The sequence below is a fragment of the Schistocerca cancellata genome, chromosome 1 (genome assembly GCF_023864275.1).
Source record: "Schistocerca cancellata isolate TAMUIC-IGC-003103 chromosome 1, iqSchCanc2.1, whole genome shotgun sequence".
NCBI classification, from domain to species: domain Eukaryota; kingdom Metazoa; phylum Arthropoda; class Insecta; order Orthoptera; family Acrididae; genus Schistocerca; species Schistocerca cancellata.
Genome location: NC_064626.1, coordinates 548,004,820 through 548,031,672, shown reverse-complemented (window position 1 = coordinate 548,031,672; position 26,853 = coordinate 548,004,820). Strand labels below are relative to the sequence as shown.

The 26,853-nt window shown below is 39.5% G+C and overlaps 2 protein-coding genes and 1 non-coding gene across 3 annotated transcripts in view; 1 reads left to right on the top strand and 2 right to left on the bottom strand.

Annotated features, from left to right (window-relative positions):
• LOC126180174 (ADP-ribosylation factor-like protein 6-interacting protein 1) overlaps nucleotides 1-26,411 on the bottom strand; it is a 71,903-nt gene extending 45,492 nt beyond the window's left edge. Inside the window, exons 1-2 of the mRNA XM_049924671.1 lie at nucleotides 26,243-26,411; nucleotides 3,575-3,708 (exon numbers count right to left, since the gene is read on the bottom strand). Coding sequence (XP_049780628.1) covers nucleotides 3,575-3,708; nucleotides 26,243-26,272 — 164 coding nt within the window. The 5' untranslated portion in view covers nucleotides 26,273-26,411. The remainder of the gene's footprint in view (nucleotides 1-3,574; nucleotides 3,709-26,242) is intronic.
• On the bottom strand, nucleotides 1,924-1,996 carry Trnat-agu (transfer RNA threonine (anticodon AGU)). The gene has a single exon. It is a non-coding gene; the product is annotated as a tRNA-Thr (tRNA).
• Nucleotides 26,412-26,621: 210 nt separating the features above from the next.
• The window catches only part of LOC126180158 (ubiquitin-conjugating enzyme E2 S), an 86,604-nt gene continuing 86,372 nt past the window's right edge, over nucleotides 26,622-26,853 (top strand). The window contains exon 1 of the mRNA XM_049924670.1: nucleotides 26,622-26,785. Coding sequence (XP_049780627.1) covers nucleotides 26,765-26,785 — 21 coding nt within the window. The 5' untranslated portion in view covers nucleotides 26,622-26,764. The remainder of the gene's footprint in view (nucleotides 26,786-26,853) is intronic.

Sequence of the window (26,853 nt, the reverse complement as noted above, 5' to 3'; positions counted from 1 at the left end):
GAGTTGCAACCATTTTTGAACTGCTCTACCCACTTGTAAAAATTTGCACAATTCAAACAACCTTCACCATAAACTTTAGACATTCTACAGTATATATTCATTGGTTTCTCAACTTCAGCAAGTAAAAAATGAATAACAGAACGTTGTTCAACTAATGTGGATGTTTCAAGTGACTCACCATCTTGAAATGTATTTTTGAGGCTATACTCAAAACAATGTTTATACATCAGCTGATCAGGGCTCGTCCCAGTGATTCCAACTTGAAGCCATGAAAGTACCAAACTTGCCCTACTAACAGTTTTCCCCAGACCAATTTGTCTCTTTAATTACTGGACGACTCTCATAGCTAAAAATCGGAATGCAGAACCAAATTCTTTATGTACAGTTATAGCTTTTCAGTCCTTTGTATGTGGTTTCCATCAAAAGACTGCACTTTTTTTCTAGGTGTTGCATACAGGTTTCTTCATCTATACACAGATACATCTCGAAGCCATCTATGTCATCCAAACACTGAACAAATTTAAGTGACTGCCCAGTACCAGCCTTTTTACATTCACTGCCATGACAAACTGCCTATTGGCAGTTTTGTATTCACTGCCATGCTGTATCACTCAACCTATTTATGGTAGAATCTTGTAACTTATTCTAAGTTAAAACATTATAACCTGCCTGGAAGAAAATAGCCTTCTTCACAAAAACCAGCATTGATTCCAAAAACGTCAGCCACGTGATGCTTGACTTATGCTCTTCACACACAATATTCTGAATGCCATGGGCATGTTGCCACTATTTAAAAAAATTAAGTAAAATATTGACATTTTCTCAAGAAAAAAATCCTATATGTTGCTATGGAACACCTAACTATGCTTAAAACTGGACAACCATTTCCTGACAGGCAGGATGCTGAAATTTATCCTGGATGGAGAATCATTTACACACACTGAAGTAATATCTGGTGCACCCTACAGGAGTCCAACAGAACACCATTATAATTAATTTTACACACTATGCACAGTTTATTAGCGGTAATCTCAGACTATCCACATATCAGGCAGTTATTTGTGGAGCAATTCTACCCAGTGAAAAAATGCAGTAATGTCTCCACCAAAATCACTTCAAACTATCAACCTGTTGCTGAGACTGGCAACTAGCTCATAAAGCAGAGAAATGAAAAGTTTTGCGCTTAATGAAACATAAAAGCTTGGAGTGCTTTGACCATAAGATAATGAGACAACTACAGTAACAATGTTTAGTGGTATCAGACGAAACATGACAGGCTCAGTTTTGTGTTAAGCAAATGACACTGACTGCATATAAAGAATGATCATGTAAGTAGTCAAAAACTTATTTAACAGCTGAAGAGTGTAGAAAATCTTACGTGGCAAATATTTGCAGGGAGATCCCATACATTTCATCTCACAAATACATTTCATCTCACAAGAACCAGCTTACAAAATTTCCAGTGGTGCATTTGAGGGTAGAAACTAAAAATATTATTCAGCCATTATGTATTTATACTGCACAAGTCACACATACTTAATTCATTTACTGCACTAATGATGGAAGCAGAAGAAGAAATTAAAATTTGTGCCATGGCCAGGACTCAAACCTGGGTCTTCTTGCTTACTAGGCAGAAATGCTAAACATTACACCACCGCAGCACTATGGTCAACATTGCCGCACGAACTACCCAAGTCGAGTGCCCTCCCCAATACAAACTTCAGTTCCTATCTTCAGCTTATTTTTCCCCTACATTGTCACTATTGCCAAGGCTCTCTGGCATTGGAATAGCACTCCAGCATTGGACGTAATGGGGAAGTCCTGTACCATAGGTGATCTTATAATTAGAGTTTTCCCTGAGACATTTAAGTCTCGTCTTCATCTGTGATAATGATGGAAGCAGAAGAAAGGAATTAAAATTTGTGCCACAGCAGGGACTCGAACCCAGATCATTTTGCTTACTAGGCAGAAATGCTAACCATTACACCACTGCAGCACTATGGTCAACATTGCTGCATGGACTACCCAAGTTCAGTGCACTCCCCAATACAAACTTCAGTGGTTAGCATTTCTGCCTAGTAAGGAAGAAGACCTGGGTTCGAGTCCTGGATGTGGCACTAATTTTAATTCCTTTCTTCTGCTTCCATAATTATCACAGATAAACATGAGATTTAAATGTCTCAGGAAAAACTTTAATTATAAGATGTATAAGAATTCATTTACATCTACATCAATACTATGCAAGCCATCTTACTAAGTATGGTGGAGTGTACTTCTGGTACTACCGCCATTTCCTCTGCCCTTCGTTGCCCCTTTTTGGAATGGTGCATAGGAAGAACGAATGTTGACAAAACCTCAGCAGTCCCAACTGATCTGATTTTCTCTCCTTGGTCATTTAGCAAGACATACATGGGAGGAAATAATATGTTTCCTGAATCTCCTTGGAATACATTGCATTACTCTTGAAATTTTAATAGCACACAAAATACACAATGCTCTCTTGTAGAGTCTGACACTAGAGTTAGTTGAGCATTTACGTAATGCTCCCACACTTACAAAACAATCCCGTGAGGAAACTCACTGCTCTTCATTCTCTATATCTACTACCAATAAAATCTGTAAGGGCTCAGACTGACTAGTACTACTCACGAATTGATCTTTTAAGTTTTGTAGGCCAGTTCTTTTAGGGATTAATTGCGTTTTCTCAAGATTCTTTCAAGGAATTTTCTTACAATTAATTTTATGTGGTCCTTTCACTTAAGGTCGCTCGCTATTGTTTCCAGTGGTTCACTGCCAATAGTGCAATCTGTTAAATTTACTTATGCTTACAGTCAACTGTCTGTCCCTACACCTATCTTGAATCCACAACAGGTGTTCCTGCATTTTGCTAGTCTCCTGAAGCTGAAACTTCTATACGGACAATAGCACTGTCTGTTCACAGCCCCAGCCTCATGGCACTTCTGACATTGGCTGTATAGAGAAATAGTGATCACATTCAAAACAATGACATACGATGTGCTGTCATGGTGTCTTAAACCAGAGAGCCCCTTAAAGTCATCATTTTAACATACACCTACCAGTTTCAAAACAACTGTGTTGTTCGTGGTGGTAACTAACTTGTTCTGAGCATGATGAGTTTGCTTCTTGTTACAATTTCAAATCAGACGCCAAGTCAATCACTAAATTAACAGGTGAATAAATATTCTCATTGTAAGGTACAAAAATACCACAAACTAGTTTCAAAATTAGACATTCTCAAACTGAAATAATAATGTAATTTTTTAAGACTTTTCGAAAACTTGCAACACAATGACAAATGACATCTTGTTAACAATTTTTGTTTTTGTTTTAGGTGTTGCACCTAATTTTTCTAAAGGACTTTGTTCACTGTGGCTGATGTCATTTTTAGCACTGGAGAGAGATACTAAAAAAAAAAACTATGAGAGCATATAGTGGAAGAACTTTGTCGCTGAGTACTGCCAACTAGATTTCAAAACAATGTAAACCAAACACCACTTTAATTATAGTAGTACTGTACATGCAAAAGTAATGTTAATATTCACAGGTTACTTACAAAAATAGTGTTGTTGTAATGCCAAATAACATGCCAGGATACCAGTTCTTCTCCCACAGGAGAACAGAATTAAGGGGTATCAGAACTTCTCGCCATCCTTCAAGATCTCTCTTTATCTTCTTGACACGCTTCTCCTGTAAAAAATCATTCTTTCATTGTGGAACTTTACTAGGCACTGGAATGAGCAAGTTATTAACTCTGGAGAAGATTCTCAGAGCAAAATAAGATTCTCAGAAAAAGTTCTCAATTTTGTATGAATGAAACATTCGGAGTAAATTCTCTGACGAGGGAGTTCCTTCTCACTACCCCTCCTCCTCCTTGAGAATATTCTTAGTGTGTGTCTTCCACCGTATCTGGCACATAATGTATGCGTAATGTTACATTTCATTCAACTCACTCAAACAGGCATACTATTCCGTCTACAAATATCGAACTGGCATCAGTGTGTTCTCAAAGAGTTGCACTACATTGCAGTTTTACTTTTATGTGCGGCAACAAATTATTAAGACAATTATGGACAATTTATGGAAATGCATCTCCTTTCGAGGTTACCGAATTTTCGACATGTGGGAAACTTTTTCATTATCCAAGTTAAGTGAACACATTATGTGAACGAACTCTTAAGATTACAGACACATTTCCATCTACTCCAAACTGAAACTCTGACAGAGTTTTCTAACACGAGAAGTTTTGGTTACATACGATGTATAATGGTCTGCTTGCATGTCAAGTAAGTAGTCACCCATGCAGTTCGTTACTACAAACAGAGTGCTAGGTTTGTAATAACCAGTTATTAATTTTTCTGATCTGCCTACTTATTTCTAACACAGCAAAATATAAGATTCCTGCTGTGAGAAGGCATGGTGATGAACACCTGGAAATGCCATTGACACAGTTGTTTGGTGTATACCCAAGTCTCAGAGTACTTTGGTCAGCTGAATAGTGACAAAAATGTTTTAATTTTCACTTCGTTTGAAAGGTCGCACCTCTTCTTTCAAGATTTTCGGGAGAAAGTTTATTAGGTAAATAATGTTTTTACTGTTAAACCCATATAAACTTCTGCAGTTCCTCTTTTCAATATCTCTTTGGGCTACACATATATTTTTTGAATTCCAAGCAACATTTAGTCTGCCATTACTACAAAAAAGTTGGTAAAACAACCTCAACTGAACTTATTCAGCTTGAAGTACGCTACAGAGCTCACTTCAAAAAATGGAGAATGTTCTACAAATGTGGGAAGCTTCTCTAGTTTTATTCATATGAAATCGGAGAATGTTCTATGGTTTGAGTAACTTCCCACACTCTTTTACTCATACTGAGAAGCATTCTCAGGTGAAGTATATTCTTCGTTTCACTTTATTCTTGCAAACCTGAGGAATGTTCTTCAAAGTTTTGAGTATAAAGTATATTCTATCTTTTATTAATATGACCCATAATGTGATTAGTTGTGGTTGATACACAAAGCAACAACACCAAGCCCAATTCTACTACAAGTAATCTTCTCTTGGAACCATTCTAATACATCTGGGAATACAGTGAAAAATCACTGTCTCAGCTCAGGGATTTATTCCAGGACAATACTTTCTCTTTGCAATGGATGTGAGTGAAATAAACCTTCCAGACAGATAAAAACTGAGCATACGGCCATGACTCAAAGCTTCATAGCAAATCCTCCTCTGGAGAGCAAAATTTTCACTCAAGAACCAATCTCAACCACTGGCTAAGCCAACACCACTCAAACCCTCCTTTGTAAGTGAACTAGTTTAGCAGAACATGCAGGAGAGTAGCTACAGAGTTAAGAAAGTTATGAGAAACATGACTGATAATTCACTAACTCAAGTCAATCATAGCTTGCATGTTTCATTTGATACACATGGTGTCACCAAAAGATATACAGTAAAGCCCCATCTGGGATACAGGATAGTAGAGGGCTGGGCAAAGGTGGTTAACTGAGTTGGTAACTGGGAGTAATTAAATATGAGAAAGAACATAATACAAGACAATCCTCTTTTGTGAACAACTCCTGTACACAAAAAGAACGGATGTTTCATTCAGATGGTGATTAATGCTAACTTTTCCATGAAAGCACAGAGTGCAAAATACTAGATACACAAAGAGCACTGAAGGCAGATTACAGTTCAAAGTTTGGTCGACATGCTCAATACACACAGAGCAAAAGCTCAAATTCAGAAAGAAAATGCGCTGCATTTTTCAAAGAAATCATAATGGCATTTGTCTTGGGTGATTTAAGCAAATTGTGGAAAAACCTAAATCTTTAAACTGTCGTCCTACCAAAAGCAAGTCCTGTGTCTTACTACTGTGCCACCCCACTTGTTGCCAATCATGAAGCTGTACAAACAAAAGTAACTATAACAAACACAACTAGTGTCCCAGAATTTAAAATTGGTGTGTAAGTATATTGTGTCATAGTAATACTAATCAAGTATCATATTTGCCAAGAACACTATACACTGATAGTGGATATGCTGTCTTTGCCATGCATGGTATGCGTAAATAATAATGCTTCTTTCTTTTTCTGTTCCAGTAATAACAGTACAATCAACAACACCACACATGTCTGAAAATGAATAACAGTGAAGTTTCACGAATGAAGGAGTATTGGGGGTGGGGAGATCATGTGTGTATTTCTGTTTAAAGTGGAATTCACAGAAATTACAAAGAAACTTATTTAAGAGTGTATGCAGTTTGTTTAAGAAAAGTTATTTGCAATCTTTAGATATAACTATAATGTACCTCAGTGTTCATAAAACATTGTAGAGTGGCATCTCGGGCCCCAAATGCAATGATCTTATAATTAACTGGTGACTTACACACAGTGAGCTGTGAGCCCCAACAGACTATCTACATAAGGGCGAGATAAGTTGGCTGTTGGCCCCCAACTACTGATTGTTACATGTTGCAACCATTCAGAGCACTTTGTGTTGACTGTGGTCTGTTTCAGATAGCTACAATCCAATCCACGAATGATGGCAGTTTGCACAATTCGAAACAGTGACGGGGATTGCATTGTTGCCGGTTCCAAGTGAGGGTTGTGGTAACCACATGTCCATGCTCTACACTTTAACAACATATGAATACTGCAAACTATGTCTCTCACTTGCTTGTGCAGAATTTCTCTCTTACCACCACCATCAGCTGCGACAACTTGGAACAAACGGAATAAAAATTCACGAAATATCTTACTATAATCACGTTTAATGCTCATGTTAGCTGTGACATTCAAAGCAGAGCACTGATAACACTACTGATTGCTCACTGGTTGTTGGAGAATGTGTGACGTAAATGTGCAGAACAAGCCTAAACTCGACCGCTGTCGTTTGTTACTGCAACTACACCAACCTCAGCGATTCAACAATGGCGGCACTATAGTTGCCTGGTGAAGTGTTGTTGATTTTACAATTTGTGTGAATGACTTTTATTAATAACAGTATTTGAACCTTTAATGCACTATTAATACACTGCCCAGTCACATTAATGTGACCACCTGTCACAAGCCTGAATAACAATTTTTTGCACCACGTACTGCTGTGAGACGTCCAGGAAGTGTGGCAATGAGGTTCCGCAAGGTACTGACAGGGATGTGGAACCATGTTGATAGCAATGCTGTGGAAGCTTCACAAGGTTTCTCAGGTGAGGATCCACTGTCCAACCAAGGTGGTACCACAGATGCTTGACTGGGTTTAAATCCAGGGGGCTATGACAGCCAGGAGAGTATGCTAAACTCATCCTGGTGCCCTTTGAACCACACAAAATGGTTCAAATGGCTCTGAGCACTATGGGACTTAACATCTGAGGTCATCAGTCCCCTGAACTTAGAACTACTTAAACTTAACTATCCTAAGAACACCACACACATCCATGCCCAAGGCAGGATTCGAACCTGCGACAGTAGCAGCAGCGTGGTTCCGGACTGACGCACCTAGAACCGCTTAGCCACAATGGCCTGCTGAACCACACACATACACTGTGATTTGTGTGACATGTTGCACTGGCTTGCTGGTAGATGCCATTGTGTTGAGAATAAACAAACTGCATTAAGTGGTGGACACAGTCCCAAAGGATAGATGCACACTTGTGTTAATCCACTGTGCCTTTCAGAATGACAAGATCGCCCAGGGAATGCTATGAAAACATTTCCTAGATCATAATGCTCTCTACTCAGGGCTGGACCTTTCTGCACAGGTTGCACAGCCATACATACATACATACCAACGGCTGTCTGCCTGATGGAACATAAAATGTGATTTATCTGAAAAAACAACCTGTTGCCATTCAGTTGTGGTTGGCATGCAAGTTGTTGCTGATGAACAGCAGTCAGCACAGCTGCGTGAACCAGGCACCTCCTGCTTCCACCTTGGCTCGAAAGCCAATCATTACATCCTTTTGGACATCAGATAAATCACTCAATTTTTACATTACAATGACTGCACTATCCTCCCCCCCCCCTCCCTCCCTCCTACTCCCCAAACAATACTTTATATATCATCCATTGCTAGTGGTGTCATCTGCCATCTGTGAGTAGTTATTACATGTTGACATCTAACATAGGTGGTGCTCTCATTAATGTGATTGGACCATGTAAGACACAACACAAAAGTTTGATGAATGATTTAAATGTCAGTTTTCTTCTGCTCACTGCATTGTATTATAATAGCCTTAAGTAATGTAATGTTTCTTGATTGAAGTAAGTGCCATATTTGAAGATGACCATCTCTGCAATCCACACATATGAATCCACATTACTTCTGTGTCAAAATGTATACCATAGCAATTGATCGGTAGGAGTCACGCACACAGGAGTTGTCATTACTGGGCGATCACAATAAAACATTCCCCTTTTCATGTCTTCTAATGCCACAGTGGCCATGCAACTTCGGCCTCTGCCACTGAAGTAAGTGGCCAACTTTACTCAGCTCACGGCTGAATTCATCAATGTCAGTTAAAATGAAGCACATTTTAAAATATTACTGCCTCCATTTTGTTTGCTTATTATTAAGAGGAGAACTACTCTCCTAAGAAGCTCTTAATGAACCATGGACCTTGCCGTTGGTGGGGAGGCTTGCGTGCCTCAATGATACAGATAGCCATTCCGTAGGTGCAACCACAATGGAGGGGTATCTGTTGAGAGGCCAGACACACGTGTGGTTCCTGAAGAGGGGCAGCAGCCTTTTCAGTAGTTGCAGGGGTAATAGTCTGGATGATTGACTGATCTGGCCTTCTAACAATAACCAAAAAGGCCTTGCTGTGCTGGTACTGCAAACAGCTGAAAGCAAGGGGAAACTACAGCCGTAATTCTTCCCGAGGGCATGCAGCTTTACTGTATGATTACATGATGATGGCGTCCTCTTCGGTAAAATATTCCGGAGGTAAAATAGTCCCCCATTCGGATCTCAGGATGGTGACTACTGAAGAGGACGTTGTTATCAGGAGAAAGAAAACTGGCGTTCTACGGATCGGAGCGTGGAATGTCAGATGCCTTAATCGGGCAGGTAGGAAATGGATAGGTTAAAGTTAGATGTAGTGGGAATTAGTGAAGTTCGCTGGCAGGAGGAACAAGACTTTTGGTCAGGTGAATACAGGGTTATAAATACAAAATCAAATAGGGGTAATGCAGGAGTAAGTTCAATAATGAATAAAAACAATAGGAGTACGAGTAAGCTACTACAAACAGCATAGTGAACAGATTATTGTGGCCAAGATAGACACAAAGCCCATACCTACTACAGTAGTACAAGTTTATATGTCAACTAGCTCTGCAGATGAAAAAGAAATTGATGAAATGTATGATGAGGTAAAAGAAATTATTCAGGTAGTGAAGGGAGACGAAAATTTAATAGTCGTGGGAGACTGGAATTCGAGAGTAGGAAAAGGGAGAGAAGGAAACATAGTAGGTGACTATGGATTGGGGCTAAGAAATAAAAAGGGGAAGCCGCCTGGTAGAATTTTGCGCAGAGCATAACTTAATGACAGCTAACACTTGGTTCAAGAATCATGAAAGAAGGTTGTATACATGGAAGAACCCTGGAGATACTAAAAGGTATCAGATAGATTATATAATGGTAAGACAGACTTAGGAACCAGGTTTTAAATTGTAAGACATTTCCAGGGGCAGATGTGGACTCTGACCACAATCTATTGGTTATGAACTGTAGATTAAAACTGAAGAAGCTTCAAAAAGGTGGCAATTTAAGGAGATGGGATCTGGATAAACTGAAAGAACCAGTGGTTGTACAGAGTTTCAGGGAGAGCATGAGGGAACAATTGACAGGAATGGGGGAAAGAAATACAGTAGAAGAAGAATGGGTAGCTTTGAGGGATGAAATAATGAAGGCACCAGAGGATCAAATAGGTAAAAAGACGAGGGCTAGTAGAAACCCTTGGGTAACAGAAGAAATATTGAATTTAATTGATGAAAGGGGAAAATATAAAAATGCAGTAAATGAAGCAGGCAAAAAGGAATACAAACGTTTCAAAAATGATATCGACAGGAAGTGCAAAATGGCTAAGCAGGGATGGCTAGAGGACAAATGTAAGGATGTAGAGGCTTATCTCACTAGGGGTAAGATAGATACTGCCTACAGGAAAATTAATGAGACCTTTGGAGAAAAGAGAACCACTTGCATGAATATCAAGAGCTTTGATGGAAACCCAGTTCTAAGCAAAGAAGGGAAAGCAGAAAGGTGGAAGGAGTATATAGAGGGTCTATACAAGGGCGATGTACTTGAGGACAATACTATGGAAATGGAAGAGGATATAGATGAAGATGAAATGGGAGATACGATACTGCGTGAAGAGTTTGACAGAGCATTGAAAGACCTTAGTCGAAACAAGGCCCCGGGAGTAGACAACATTCCATTTGAACTACTGATGGCCTAGGGAGAGCCAGTGCTGACAAAACTCTACCATCTGGTGAGCAAGATGTATGAGACAGGCAAAATACCCTCAGACTTCAAGAAGAATATAATAATTCCAATCCCAAAGAAAGCAGATGTTGACAGATGTGAAAATTACCGAACTATCAGTTTAATAAGTCACAGCTGCAAAATACTAGCACGAATTCTTTACAGACGAATGGAAAAACTGGTAGAAGCAGTCCTCAGGAAAGATCAGTTTGGATTCCGTAGAAATGTTGGAACACGTGAGGCAATACTGACCCTACGACTTATCTTAGAAGATAGATTAAGGAAAGGCAAACCTACATTTCTAGCATTTGTAGACTTAGAGAAAGCTTTTCACAATGTTGATTGGAATACTCTCTTTCAAATTCTGAAGGTGGCAGGGGTAAAATCGAGTTAGCAAAAGGCTATTTACAATTTGTACAGAAACCAGAAGGCAGTTATAAGAGTCAAGGGGTACGAAAAGGAAGCAGTGGTTGGGAAGGGAGTGAGACAGGGTTTTAGCGACACCCCTGGGATAACAAGGCCGCCCAGCAGTGTTAGTGACGTCACACTAAGCGGCCCATAGCTGACGCAGCAGTCCACGGACACCTCTGTACAGACGCGCCTGATGCTAACGATCTTCTGTCCGTCATACAGAAAGGAGCGAACTATAATTTGAACCAAAGACCAAATTATATATATTCTTGTAAACAGCGTAAAGGTTCATAACGAAATACTGATTACATATACGGGCAGGAATAAGTTTAATCGATTGAGGAACTTTGCCGCTATTTTATAATTGTCAGAACACTATTTAGCTTTAAAACTCGCACACAGATGATGACAAATGCCAACTGACAGCAGGACTTAACATTTTCAAGCTATTACACTGAAAGTAAATTATCTTAAACACTGTCATACATAGCAAAACCCTCACAACTTTCGTTTACAATAAGGTAACAAGAGTTCGCTTTATCTCATAAAACACATGACTATTGTGAATTTACTCATATGTTCATGGTGACAGCTCTTTTCAAGAATTTTTACAAGTGTATCCCCAGTAATAAAGATTGGAAACAAAAGTTAGATATCAAATATTCTCCTTTTAACATAGACATCACTGAACACAAGATTCTGTCTTGCACTGTGATACTAAGGGACTGCTCTTTCCTTTAAGAAAAGCCTGACAATTTGAAGTTCACTCTGCTATTGAAGATACACTTCTTGAAACAATATTGAAAATGTTATGAAAGGTAAGGAAATGAAAAACAACCAAGTGCATTACGTGTAACAATGTGAGCAAATGGCTGAGGCTCTCTTTAGTTACCATTTTCAATCTCTCTACAGCTTATTTCCTTTTCCACGTAGAAATCACCAACTGCATGTCTCATTATTGCTGTCTGTTACTAACAAAGTGCTTTTCTATTTAGAAACCCTGACAATTTGATGTTCATTCTGGTACTGAAGATAAACACTTTTCAGAGGAGTTCTAGAACCTATTCCTGCCTGTATATGTAATCCGTATTTCGTTATGAACCTTTATGCTGTTTACAAAAATATATATAATTTGGTCTTCGGTTCGAATTTTCGATTAGTTCGCTCCTTTCTGTATGACGGACAGAAGATTGTTAGCATCAGGCGCGTCTGTACAGAGGTGTCCGTGGACTGCTGCGTCGGCTATGGGCCGCTTAGTGTGATGTCACTAACACTGCTGGGCGGCCTTGTTATCCTGGGGGTCTCTGTTGTAGCCTATCCCTGACGTTATTCAATCTGTATATTGAGCAAGCAATAAAGGAAACAAAAGAAAAGTTCGGAGTAGGTATTAAAATCCATGGAGAAGAAATAAAATCTTTGAGGTTCGCCAATGACATTGTAATTCTGTCAGAGACAGCAAAGGACTTGGAAGAGCAGCTGAACGGAATGGACAGTGTCCTGAAAGGAGGATATAAGATGAACATCAACAAAAGCAAAACGAGGATAATGGAATGTAGTCAAATTAAGTTGGGTGATGCTGAGGGAATTAGATTAGGAAATGAGACACTTAAAGTAGTAAAGGAGTTTTGCTATTTGGGGAGTAAAATAACTGATGATGGTCAAAGGAGAGAGGATATAAAATGTAGACTGGCAATGGCAAGGAAAGGGTTTCTGAAGAAGAGAAATTTGTTAACATCGAGTATTGATTTAAGTGTCAGAAAGTCGTTTCTGAAAGTATTTGTATGGAGTGTAGCCATGTATGAAAGTGAAACATGGATGATAAATAGTTTAGACAAGAAGAGAATAGAAGCTTTCGAAATGCGGTGTTACAGAAGAATACTGAAGATTAGATTGGTAGCTCACGTAACTAATGAGGAGGTATTGGATAGAATTGGGGAGAAGAGGAGCTTGTGGCACAACTTGACTAGAAGAAGGGATCGGTTGGTAGGACATGTTCTGAGACATCGAGGGATTACCAACTTAGTATTGGAGGGCAGCGTGGAGGGTAAAAATCGTAGAGGGAGACCAAGAAATGAATACACTAAGCAGATTCAGAAGGATGTAGGCTGCAGTAGGTACTGGGACATGAAGAAGCTTGCACAGAATAGATTAGCATGGAGAGCTGCATCAAACCAGTCTCAGGACTGAAGACCACAACAACAACAACGTTAGTTGACTTTCTGGATTCCGCTATTAGTAGCTAGATGCATGTTGTTATAAAATATGGCTGAGAACCACCCGCGGGCCACAGTTTGACAACCACTGACATACATAATTGTCACCTTTAGTCAGAAAACTAGCTTTATGCAGTCCTCCTTGCTAGGCAATCCTGTTGCAAGTCTCATCATCTCTGCGTAACTATTACAATCCACATCCGCTTGAGCCTGCTAAATGTATTCAAGCCTTGGTCTCTTCCTCTCGAATTTTTACCCTTCTAACTTCCCTTCACTAGAAAATTAACTATTTCTTGATGCCACAGGAAGTGTTCTACCAACCAGTCCCTACTTCAGCTAGGTATACACATGAGAGCTCTTCACTCACAGAGAGCTTTTACAAGTAATACGTGCCGTGTAAACAGTGCTGAGTCAGCTCACCAGCAGTGTCATTTGAGGGTGGGCCAAGATCTAAGATAGTCATGCTCCGCTAGTTTAGACCTCATGTAGACTGCAACCTCCAGCTCTTGAGACCTGCTTGCCATAGCTATCAGGCAAGAAAAACTGTACCAACATTTTTGGGAGAGCTGAGGGTAGTCACTGAGAGCTGAGCAGCCATATTGGGTCCAAGATTTGTGCTGTATTTCAGTTTTTACAGTACCACATCTTGTTAATATATTTTGCTGTATTATTACACACATTAAATGAAAGTACTCACAAAACTGTGTGTTTTGAGCCATAATGTGTGGCTATAACGTGTTTCTGAGGAAAGGAATCGTCCATTTTGCCTCCTACATGAACAGCACGAGCAGTTAGATCACACTTAAACAATGCAATGGAGCAGCGAACTTATAAAAATATCATAGATATCTCACAAAGAATTGATAAAAAAAAGTCACTGAAGAGGTTTGGTCCTACATTAATAAGACAAGAGGCTATTGCGTTATCCATTGCACCACATGGATATTCCTGTACCGTCACTGTCAGGGTAATTCATACTACTGCCACGATGGATACATTGCAAAGTGAATACCACTAATGTGTCCACAAAAAGAAGCAATGAAAGCTGCCAGGAAGTGGACATGGGATGAAGTTGTGCATTTAATTAATATGTTGGTGTGTAAGTTTGTAGAGATTTTGATTTGTATGTTGGTATTCAAGCTGCTATGGGTTTATTTTTCGATTGTCTTTTTTTTATTTGTAGTTCATGTTGCTGTTTGAGTTTACATATTGTCATTTAGAGATAGTGAGTGAAGATGTGGACAGTAGGAAATGGAGTGCCAAGTGGAGAAATCAGAACATTTCTGACTTATTCTTCTGTTCGAGTTCAAGAGAGGGATGACAGCAACGGAGGCAGCCAGAAACATTTGCACCATGTTTGAGGATAATGCCATTGGACAAGCCATGGCAAGAAAATGGTTTTCTCGTTTGAAGGAAGATGGTTTTGACATTAGTGACACTCCCCATTCAGCAGGACCTTCAGGATTTGATGAATATCATTTAAACAAATTAATCCACAATGATCCGTGTTATTGCATTCGGTAACTTGCAGATATGATGAACTGTGATCATTCCACCATTGTGTGACATTTGCATGCAATGGGGAAGTTCAAAAATAGAGTGTATGGGTACTGCATGCTCTAAGCCAAAGTCTTAAAAAGGTGTCTGTGTGTGCATCTCTGCTTGCTCATCATCAATTGGCTCATGAACAGCACCAACCATTCCTGTCCTGTATCATTACTGGTGACTAGAAATGATGTCTATGCTAACATAAGGAAAAGAAAGAAGTGGTTGGGCCCAAACAAAGCAGCAACTCCCTGTACAAAGACCTCTGCACATCCACAAGAGAATGTCATGCATCTGGTGGAACAGAGGCAGTGTAGGATACTATGAATTGTTTCCTCAAGGTCTAACCATCACTGCTTACATTTACTGCCAACAACCGAGATTGCTTGTAGACTAAATCGAAGAACAATGACCAGGAAGACTGCGGGAAGTGATGCTACTTCACAGTAATGCCCACCCACTTTCTACTACACTGACAAAAAATAGGCAGGAGTTGAGTTCGGAAATCATTTCGCACCCACCATATTCACTTGATCTTGCGTCCTCAGATTTTCACCTTTTCCAGTCTCTATTGAACAACCATCAAGACACTTTCTTTCCGGATGAAAATGTGCCCCAAACATTGCTCAATGAGTTCTTTGCCTGAAAACCATGTGATTTCTAAGTCGTGGAATCTGGAAGTTACGCCTGTGTTGAAACACTGTGTGTGTGTGTGTGTGTGTGTGTGTGTGTGTGTGTGTGTGTATTATTGATGTGAGCCATCTTATGTGCACCTGTTGTGTTTATTAAACTTATGGATAAAAGCTATGAACTTATGCACAACCCAACAGTTTGTTCAAGGAAAGCCCAGAGTTATGGAATGTACCTTTACTGTACTACAGAAATCAAGATAAGAAGTAAAGTTTGCTGTCTGGAATGGCTACCGTTTTTAAGACCTCCAAAGAGAAATTTACCAGGATATGCACAGTTTAAAAAATCAGCTGAAGTAGTTTTATAGCATAAATAAATTAACGAATAAACAACTGACATCACCTTTCAAAACAGTTATTTTGGAATCCGAAAAACTGTCATTAACTTAAAGTAATAAAGTTGTATCTATAACTTTTTATGACATGCTATTTACTAATTATATTATTTTATTGCACATTGAACCCTTAAATCAATACAGGTAAAGTTCAAATACAAGGGTTATATAGGCTATAAATAAAAGCAAAGTTCATAGAAAACAATTATTTTATTACCAAAAGTTTTGTACACTTATGATTACTTTTCAACATAATCACCGGAAAAATTGAGACATTTATCGTACCTATGGACAAGCTTTACAATACCCTCTTCAAAAAATGTTGCCACCAACGATTTCAAACGAGCAGTGATGTTGTTTTGAAGTTCTTTGTTGGTTTTAAAGTGCTGCCCTCCTAGCCACATCTTCAGTTCAGGGAAAAGGTGGAAGTCACTGGGTGCCAGGTCAGGGCTGTACAGCAGATGATGGAGAATGTCCGGTAGCAACTGTTCAAGGAGCCGTTGGGTTGTGTCAGCAGTGTGTGGACGAACGTTGTCATGGATCAACACAATTCCTAAAGTCAGTGTTCCTCTTCATTTGTTCTGAATGGTTCTCCACAAACATCGAAAAGTTTCACAATAAGCAGCTGCATTGATAGTGGTTCTGGGCTGCATAAAATCTACAAGCAACACACCTTTTTGGTCCCAAAACACGGTAGCCATAACCTTTCTGATGTAGAATGTTTGTTTGAATTTTTTTGGTTTGTTTGGTGAATTTGGATGCATCCATTGTTGCGTTTGTCATTTTGTTTCCGGTGTGTCGTATTGGATCCAAGTTTCACCTCCAGTAACAATTGATTTCAAAAAGTTATTTCCTTCATTGTGATAACTGTCAAGAAAATTCAAAGTTGATGCTATTCGGTAACTTTTCTGGGCACCCGTCAACATTTTTGGAACCCAACAAGCACAAAACTTTTTGTAGCCTAAATGTTCAGTAACAGTACAGTGTACAACAGATCCTAAAACTCTAAAAAATTTCCAAAATTTCTGTAGACAATGCAGTTATGGTGAACCATTCTGTCCACTTGTTCAATAAGGTCAGTTGTAACGACAGACTTGATCCTTGGCCCCCTTCATCATGCACGTCATTTCGGCTGTCTTTAAACCTTCGGCACCCTTCTCAGTCACCAATCATGAAGTTATCATCGTACACTTTGCTCATTCTCCAATGAATTCCAGCTGCACTATTCCCTTCTGCTTGCAGAAACCAAATTACACTTCGTAATTCACACTTGGCGGAAGCAACAATGGCTATAGTGCAAAGCAGACTGATGCCTTGAGGTGGTGGAAGCAACAATGATGGCAACCGTGTTTACATGGCTATAGTTCAATGCAGACTGATGCCTTGAAGTCGGCAATGGCAGAGTGTGTGGAGTGAGAGCTGAGCAGTAGCCTACAGCGCATGTGCTCTTTCTGCCGCTCGTGTAGCTTCTCTACGAAGCGGTCGGAGGTTGGGAGAAAAAAACCCAGCCTTCATAAACATAAGTCTGGAAATGCTTTATTTATCAGATATCCACCCTATTTGGCTTGTGAACATGTTTGGGTATCAAAATGAAAGCCAGTGTAATGTTATTTTATCATAATTGTTATTTTACCAAATATTGAAGAGGATAAATATAACTGATCCTAGAAATATTAGTATAACAAGCAATCTGTCTTTAATATTAATTGATTTAGCATAATAGTGTCATACTTGGCAATTCTGGGTCCAATTATAAGTAGTATTTCTTTCTTCTGCATAGCCGTCATTCTTGTAAAATTTCGATATTGTTGTGGAACTTTTATCACAAGCTCTATAACGAGATTTTTGCACGCTCCAGAATAATAATGCCACCTAATGCACACTCTTGCTCAACACAAACTCAGTTGTTTATGTTTCTTTGACACTGAAAGTATTATAAGTGTAGTTGCAGCCCAATGCTCACCCACTGCAAATTCCTTCATGCAGAAAACTACAACTGAAAAATGTAAGAGTGAGTGACCTCTCAGCTCTTTCAGATACAATCACCCACTCTGTATCAGCACCTCAGACATCTGCTCTCGCAAGGCTCAGACAGAAAGTACTAAGTTACTATCTGTGAAAATTCACCCCTGGTATAAACAATTCTGCACGTACTATCCGAGAGTAACGAGCTGTAAAAGGGCAAAAAACTCACATGTATCACAGCCCTTAGAACTAAGTTGTCTCATCAGTTATCCAATCTACCCATCTGATCTTCAGTGCTCTTGTGTAGCACTACATTTCAAAAGCTTCTATTCATTTCTTATCTTTAATGCATACTGTCCACATATTACTTCTGTATATGGCTACACTCAAGAGCAATGGTTTTTAGCAAGTCAGCATGTTTGATCCTTATTACTTCTGCCATCTTCAGTTATTTTGTTCCCCGAATAGCAAAACTAATTCAAAACATTTGAGGTCTCGTCACATAATCTAATTCTCTCGGTATCACCTGATTTTATTTGACTATATTACATTACCTTGGTTCTATTTCCATTGATCTTTATCTCAACTTCATTTTCGAGGAATTATCAATATAGTTCAATATCCTTCTAAGTCCTTTCCTGCCTCTGATGGAAGTACAGTGTCATCACTCCAAATTTTTTATTTCATCTCCTTGAACTTTAATTTCCTTTCTGAACTGCTCCTTGGTTCCTTTACTGGTTGATGCTACAACCCTGTCTAACCCACTTCTCAACTACTGCTCCCCACTCAAGTTCCTCAGCTCTTTTAACTGCAGCACGATTTCTGTACATGTCTTAGATAACCCTTTTCTCTCTGTATTTTACCCCTGCTACCTTCAGAATTTCAGATAGTGTAAGTAAATATAATAGAGGGAAACATTCCATGTGGGAAAAATATATCTAAAAACAAAGATGATGTGACTTACCAAACAAAAGCGCTGGCACGTCGATAGACACACAAACAAACACAAACATACACACAAAATTCTAGCTTTCGCAACCAACGGTTGCTTCGTCAGGAAAGAGGGAAGGAGAGGGAAAGACGAAAGGATTTGGGTTTTAAGGGAGAGGGTAAGGAGTCATTCCAATCCCGGGAGCGGAAAGACTTACCTTAGGGGGAATGATCCTCATTACCAACAAACATTGTGCCTGTGTCCATTCATGCGAATGGACAGTTTGTTGCTTCCTTATACACAAATATCCCGCACGTCCAGGGCCTCGCTGCGATGGAGCAATTCCTTTCACGCCGATCACCTGCCACCCTACCTAAAACCTCTTTCCTCATTACCTTAGCCAGCTTCATCCTGACCCACAACTTCTTCACTTTCGAAGGCCAGACATACCAACAATTAAAGGGAACAGCCATGGGTACCAGGATGGCCCCCTCGTACGCCAACCTATTCATGGGTCGCTTAGAGGAAGCCTTCTTGGTTACCCAGGCCTGCCAACCCAAAGTTTGGTACAGATTTATTGATGACATCTTCATGATCTGGACTCACAGTGAAGAAAAACTCCAGAATTTCCTCTCCAACCTCAACTCCTTTGGTTCCATCAGATTCACCTGGTCCTACTCCAAATCCCATGCCACTTTCCTTGATGTTGACCTCCACCTGTCCAATGGCCAGCTTCACACGTCTGTCCACATCAAACCCACCAACAAGCAACAGTACCTCCATTATGACAGCTGCCACCCATTCCACATCAAACGGTCCCTTCCCTATAGCCTAGGTCTTCGTGGCAAACGAATCTGCTCCAGTCCGGAATCCCTGAACCATTACACCAACAACCTGACAACAGCTTTCGCATCCCTCAACTACCCTCCCGACCTGGTACAGAAGCAAATAACCAGAGCCACTTCCTCATCCTCTCAAACCCAGAACCTCCCACAGAAGAACCACAAAAGTGCCCCACTTGTGACAGGATACTTTCCGGGACTGGATCAGACTCTGAATGTGGCTCTCCAGCAGGGATACGACTTCCTCAAATCCTGCCCTGAAATGAGATCCATCCTTCATGAAATCCTCCCCACTCCACCAAGAGTGTCTTTCTGCCATCCACCTAACCTTCGTAACCCCTTAGTTCATCCCTATGAAGTCCCCAAACCACCTTCCCTACCCTCTGGCTCCTACCCTTGTAACCGCCCCCGGTGTAAAACCTGTCCCATGCACCCTCCCACCACCACCTACTCCAGTCCTGTAACCCGGAGGGTGTACACGATCAAAGGCAGAGCCACGTGTGAAAGCACCCACGTGATCTACCAACTGTGCACACTGCCTACACTGTGACGCATTCTATGTGGGAATGACCAGCAACAAACTGTCCATTCGCATGAATGGACACAGGCAGACAGTGTTTTTTGGTAATGAGGATCACCCTGTGACTAAACATGCCTTGGTGCATGGCCAGCACATCTTGGCACAGTGTTACACCGTCCGGGTTATCTGGATACTTCCCACTACCACCAACCTATCCGAACTCCGGAGATGGGAACTTGCTCTTCAATATATCCTCTCTTCCCGTTATCCACCAGGCCCGAACCCCCGCTAATTTCAAGTTGCCGCCACTCATACCTCACCTGCCATTCAACAACATCTTTGCCTCTGCACTTCCACCTCGACTGACATCTCTGCCCAAAGTCTTTGCCTCTGTATATGTCTGCTTGTGTCTGTATATGTGTGGATGGATGTGTGTGCGCGCGCGCGAGAGAGAGAGAGTGTATACCCGTCATTTCTTCCCCCTAAGGTAAGTCTTTCCGCTCCCGGGATTGGAATGACTCCTTACCCTCTCCCTTAAAACCCAAATCCTTTCGTCTTTCCCTCTCCTTCCCTCTTTCCTGACGAAGCAACTGTTGGTTGCGAAAGCTAGAATTTTGTGTGTATGTTTGTGTGTCTATAGACGTGCCAGCGCTTTTGATAGATAGTGTATTTGTTACTATATGCAAATAAGATGGCAACCATAGTGGCATAGTGTTATGACATTGGACATCTATGCAGGAATCTGGTCGAAAACTTTGTCTGTGCATGTAGGTTTAAGAGCTTTCTTGGTTTTCCAAAAAACTGTGCTGTTCACAGTATTTTCCAAGGGAAGCTGGTATTATGAAATATTTCCTGTAACTGGTTTCATTTTATTGAACTAAAAAGATGATGACTCTTGCATTTAAGAGACCCAGGAAATGTATGTAACGGGAAATACAATATCTACAGGTGTACCACAAGCATTTTGTCCTGATTATATACACATACTCTGCTATCTTATGCCCAAGAAGCTGAAAGAGTTCTCTTAAATGATGCAAGAACTATTATGGTCAATCCTACTGGAGAAACTTTAACACTTGATAAATGTAAATAAAATGTTCCTGAAAATTAAGAAATGGTTCTCTTCAACTGGACTGTTACTGAACGAAGATAAAACAATACAAACAATTCAGTATTGCACAAGGCCTTAGAACACCATCAGAAATACATAGAGGTATATAAGAAACTTAAATTGACTGTTCTAAATCATTAGAGGCTTGTATTTGTAAGAACATGAACTGGTAGTTATATATTACAGACATTCTGAAACATCCAACTTTTGCATTAGAGATAAATCCTATTTCGGAGATGAAACTGTCAAAAGCTGTATTTTCCTATTTTCCCTTCTGTAACGTCTTACGGCATCATATTCTGGGGTAACTTGTCATAGAGGGAAAAAAGTGTGTTGCACACAAGCTGGTAATTGAGATAATACACGATTCTTCAGCTTCTCAGTTGCATGCTTCATGACAAGATAGTTCACGAGTTAATGGCCAGCAGTCTGTCCAATGGACGCAAAATTTTGGCGAGTGACTACTTACCATCAGCAGGTGCACTGATGAACTGAATGCGTCTGGGCTGGAGTGGTGCTTATATCTCCCCCCCCCCCCCCCCCCCCCCCAAAGATCTGCCGCCACCCAAACCCAGTTTCTCCTTCCCCTTTTTAATGAGATAAATTTTGGGTTCTCAGGCCTTACTAAGGATGTAGGCACTATCACAACATTACTCAAATCTCAACAGACTGTTTACTGACCAGTCCCAGACATGAGACATCTATGTTAGGACCTTAGGATGGTTGTAATCCATTCCATGTAATTCCGAAAGGCAATGTTCCGCAACTGTCGATTTGTTAGGCTGCTGCAGTTGTGTGTGCCATTGGCAGGAGCGGAGATAATTTTTTCTTTGGGGCGGGGGGCTCCACGTCTGATCAAGTATGAGATGTTCATCCCTTTCACCCCTCCCCTTTGTTAACCACATACTACAGAACACAGCTTATAGGGACCTCAAAAGACAGCCATTAAAAGAAGATACAGAACACAATTACATTTACAGAAATGTATCAAACTGAATTCTCGCACTGACCAGTTGTCAACTCCACAACTAAAATACCCAAGAAATTTCATATCTATGGTGCCATTTACATTTTCCTTTATAAAACAATTACATAATGTGGTTTATTATTTGAAATGCAGTTAGATGATTAATATGAAAAACAGTAATCACCAGAGGTTTTAAGAACCAGCTTAAAGCAAAAATAGGGTCACACAAAATACTCAATACATTAGGAATAAGGATGACTACCAATTATCACAGACGAGCTTGGGGGGGGGGGGGGGGGGGGGGGGGGGAACAACAACTTCTGCCATTCAAATGGCAACATAAGTTAACATGGAACTGTAATAATGTCAGTAATAAATAGAAAACATTTGTAGAAATAAAGAACAAAATCATCTTTACACTTGACATTACCAAAAAAGTTTATTTGGTATCCGTAGCCGAGTGCCCCTGAGCTCCATTTCATACAGGCCAAACTGAGCTGACACCAGCACAAGGTAATATGCTGGCGGTAAATCATTTTGGCAAGTGCAACTCATTTGCAGGTAGACAGAAATTGGCTATTCCATTTCAAATCGGTGGAAACATGAAAAATTGACCTTTTTAAAGTCAAATACTGTATGAAAAAAAAGAGACAATTTGTGAGCTGTCTTAAGTCAAGAGCCTTATATCAGATTTCAGTGAACTATGATTCATTTTGAAGCTGAATGTCTATTGACTGAATTATACATCAATACCACCACAATAATTAATATTTTTTTAAAAAATCTTTGCCATTTGTTAAGTGTAAAAATAATTTTCATAAATATTAAACTTACTTACATTTCAACCTCTTTATTTACACACTGATTTAAGTTTTAAGTTTTAGGGAGGCCCTTGTCTAAAATGTGGAAAAAATTAAACAATAAATATTTACACTCACACTGTACTTAGATTGGAATGGCTGCCACTCAACATGGGAAGATGCCTGTAGTGTAGTGTAGTGTTGTGTAACAAGGCAAAGAGCAGCCAGCAGTTTTTGCCACAGTTTCTTTCAGCTTTTCATTTTTCCTACAGTTCTCCAGTGAAGCTGCCATAAAAATGTTGCTGATACTGTTTTTAAATCAAATGTTAAACGATATAGCATAATTTTTATTCCCTTCAAAATTTTCTCTCAGAAAAAATATGAAACCTGATTAAAATTACATTAAATTTAAGTTCTAAATATACCGCATAAATTCCATCTCAAACTATACAATATTACCTTTGTAACTGAAGAAAACGTCACAAGCCAAGATCTTGCTAAACAATGCATTTTACTGGATGACTGGTTTCAGCAAATCTATGACACTGTCAGTATCGGAACTCATGCTTTAAAATACTGCAACATATTGCCCACATGTGCTGCAAGTCATTTCACACTGCATATATGCTTCTATACTAATGAATACAAATCCTGGTTGTGGTGACAGTAGGGTACGAATTACTCATTTTATATGGACAGCCCTTAATTCCTTTCTCCACTTACAGGTGTTTTTGCTATTGATATACACAGCACTTTTCCGCTATGTTGAAATTTTTAATAGTGATTGTGAATCAAAGGAAATATCTAGCAGGGTTGCCACAAGTTTCATCAAGTGAAATTCCCTGATTTCCAGACATGTTTCAGCATTTGTCCCTGACAAATTTTGAGATCTCAAGGATAAATAAGACATAAGTTGACAATCTGTCTTTGCAGTTACAGTACAAGAAACAATAGTGCAAACGAGGGGAAGAAAGAAGAAGAAGAAGAAGAAGAAGCAGCAGCAGCTTGCAAGCAGGCAGTATTTTCTGATGTGAGCAAAAATCTGAAGTATTATCAATATCTTTTGTAATGAACTGATTGTAGATAGAGACAGCAAGACAAATGGTATGTGTATTTCATTAAAGTCAATGATGTTATTTCATTTCAATAAGGCTTAACACATTTGGTGACAAAAATAAGAATAATTAAAATGTCTATAAAACGCCACACTGTACAATGTCCTCGTGATGAGACAGTCGCAATTCCTGAAATCCATCAGCCACGGCTTCTGGCTTGCTGAGGAACACCACAGTCCTGGGTCCATGAATAAACCACGGAAATCCGCTGCATTACACCACACACAAACAGACCTAACCCAAGGGCAGATTGGTGAGATTAGATCCAATGGGCAAGGCCTGCACATTAGTGGGAACCGAATGTGCTCGAGATGGACAGGACCAATCCATTACAGATACCTGCAGAAACGGTCTGCGGTTTTGGACGGACACACGGACACACGGACACACACACACACACACACACACACACACACACACACACACACACACACACACACACACACACACTCTCTCCCTGCCTTCGTAGCAGCTCATAGGTTACTGGCAAGAAGCGGTTGCAGCACTGAGAGGAGTAGTACGGCACATGTACTCAGCTGCACCCAGTCAGTGATGATGCATGATACCCCAGCAAACAACCATTTCATTTCCTGAGAGAGGAAAAAAAAAAAAATAAATAAATAAATAAAAAAGAGATTTTCCAGTTTTTTCTTTTTTTTCAAATTCTCCTGATATTTCCCTGATTTATTTGAAATTTCCTGATGTCCAGAACGTGTGGCAATGCTGATCTGGGTTGTGGCGACAAACAGATCTGTAGTACAGCCCCAGTCCAGTTTATGTTAGAAGATGACAGATTGGTTGAGGCTTTGCAAAGCCACTGAACATGAATGTTATCTAGCCTATTTAATTTGACACGACTGTTCACAACCAACAAAACACTTTGATGTTAGTGTGAGGATACCCCCTCAAAGTTTTACCCAAATCAATATCCATCTGTGGTTATTCAACTTCTACAAATGCCACAGATCCCCGTAACTCCCACTAAACAAACCATGTTATTGTGGACACAATGTACAATACAGGTAGTTTATTATGTTTAAAATATGGACAATTTATAAATGAAAGACTTATTTATTGTGCCAAACAAGAAATTTTATGACAATTTGAAAAAAATTTTGAGAAAAGCCATCAAAAATGCTCTACACTAAAATGCTTGGTGTTTTACATTAAATGCATGCTCACATTCTAAACTAAATGTGAACTGCACTAGGTAAACAGCTACTCATTCGTCACAGGTGGAACTAACATTTTTTTTGGAAATTTATGACATATGGTAATTATTTGTACATGTGGGAGCCAAAATGCACGTCTCTCTTCCGCCCCCCCCCTCCACACACACACTTTCAATGATTGGCTAGGTATGTCAGTTCACAGATCTGAAGAAGGCAAAGGAATACCATGTCTCAGAGTAACATGTATAGTAAACCAAGATTGCATTTAAATCAACTTACCCGTTGAGGACAGTTCTACTTTTACAAACCATCCTGACTATGCTGCAGAAGAGTAGAACCTACACCTTAAATTAAACATAATTTATGCAAAATATTCGGTGACACTGTCAACTAACTTTAATCTCAGATGTGTCAGAGTTATACATGTTATGGTCAATGTTTCACTATTTAGTTATACTCTCATCCATCGTGGTCTTTTTTTCCATTTATTATTGATACAGTCTTGGCCAATGATTTACACTAATGAAAGTACGACAAAGGTTCTCTGCTATCAATGTTGATGTATGAGGAGGTATCATAATGTTAATGACAACTTGTGTTATGTCAAATATTGCATTTTAAGGTACCATGTTAATGCTGTTTAACATGGTACCAATTCCTCTTATAAATTGCCTGCGTCGATTCAATGAAAAAACAGGGAACAACAAAGGAAAATTGAGAAAGAGTATCTCAGTCTGTCAAAAATAAAATTTGTGATTTTTTAAAATTCTTTTGGAAGTGTAGCAAAGGACGCTCCAGCTCTATCTCAAGAGAAAACGAAACGGGTTCACTATTAAATATATGGTATAACACTCACTCACGTCACTCACTACATACATCCAGTTCATCGAGCGGTAAAGAAACAACCATACACAGCATTTTGTTAAGGTTAATCCCCTTACATACTATCAAATAAGAAAATTGCATTATTTTGTGCACAAAAAACTCGGGGGGCTTCTGTGCAAAAATAAAACATTTTCTCACCACTGCAAATTACTACTCCATAACGTTCACGTAATTACAATAAACTGATACTTCACGATTCGAAAATCGACTGATCAGCAGAAGGTACAACCTACTTCATTTTTACCTGATCACTCAGTGACGTCGCATCAGCCATTTCCTGTGTGTTTTATATCAGCTTCATAAAATTCGCAACTATAAGATGAATCTTTACTTTTTCTGCGTTTAAATTTGTCTCACAGAACACACTCTAATCCGTCACAAATACTTCTGCAGCCAAAGATATTAATCATGGTAAATGTAGTGATGTACTCAAGTGTCGTTTAGCTTAACATCATTCAGTACCTCCATTCAGCAATTTGAATGTATTGTCTCTAACAGCCAGAAACCACGTCGTGTAAACGTTAGTAATCTTATAAAAATACAGAAAACATATAAACTTCCAAGTAATCTTTGAATGGCACTTCTCTTGTTTTGTGGAAGGGATAAAAAGTTCATAGCTTCGTGATTGGTCGAAAATTTGAAATGTTTTCTGTATCGCAAACAGTATCGTGAAAGCTCTGACGTTAAGGTTGTTGTTGGTGTCGTGTGTTGATAACAAAAACATTTTATTCGTTGTTAAGTGTGGACAGCAATTGTGTATCTTCAAATGATGTCCGCAATGAGTTCAGTAAGTTTAATTCAATGTAATATAACTTTAAAATTCTATTTTGAGGAGTACACATTGTAATAACCAAG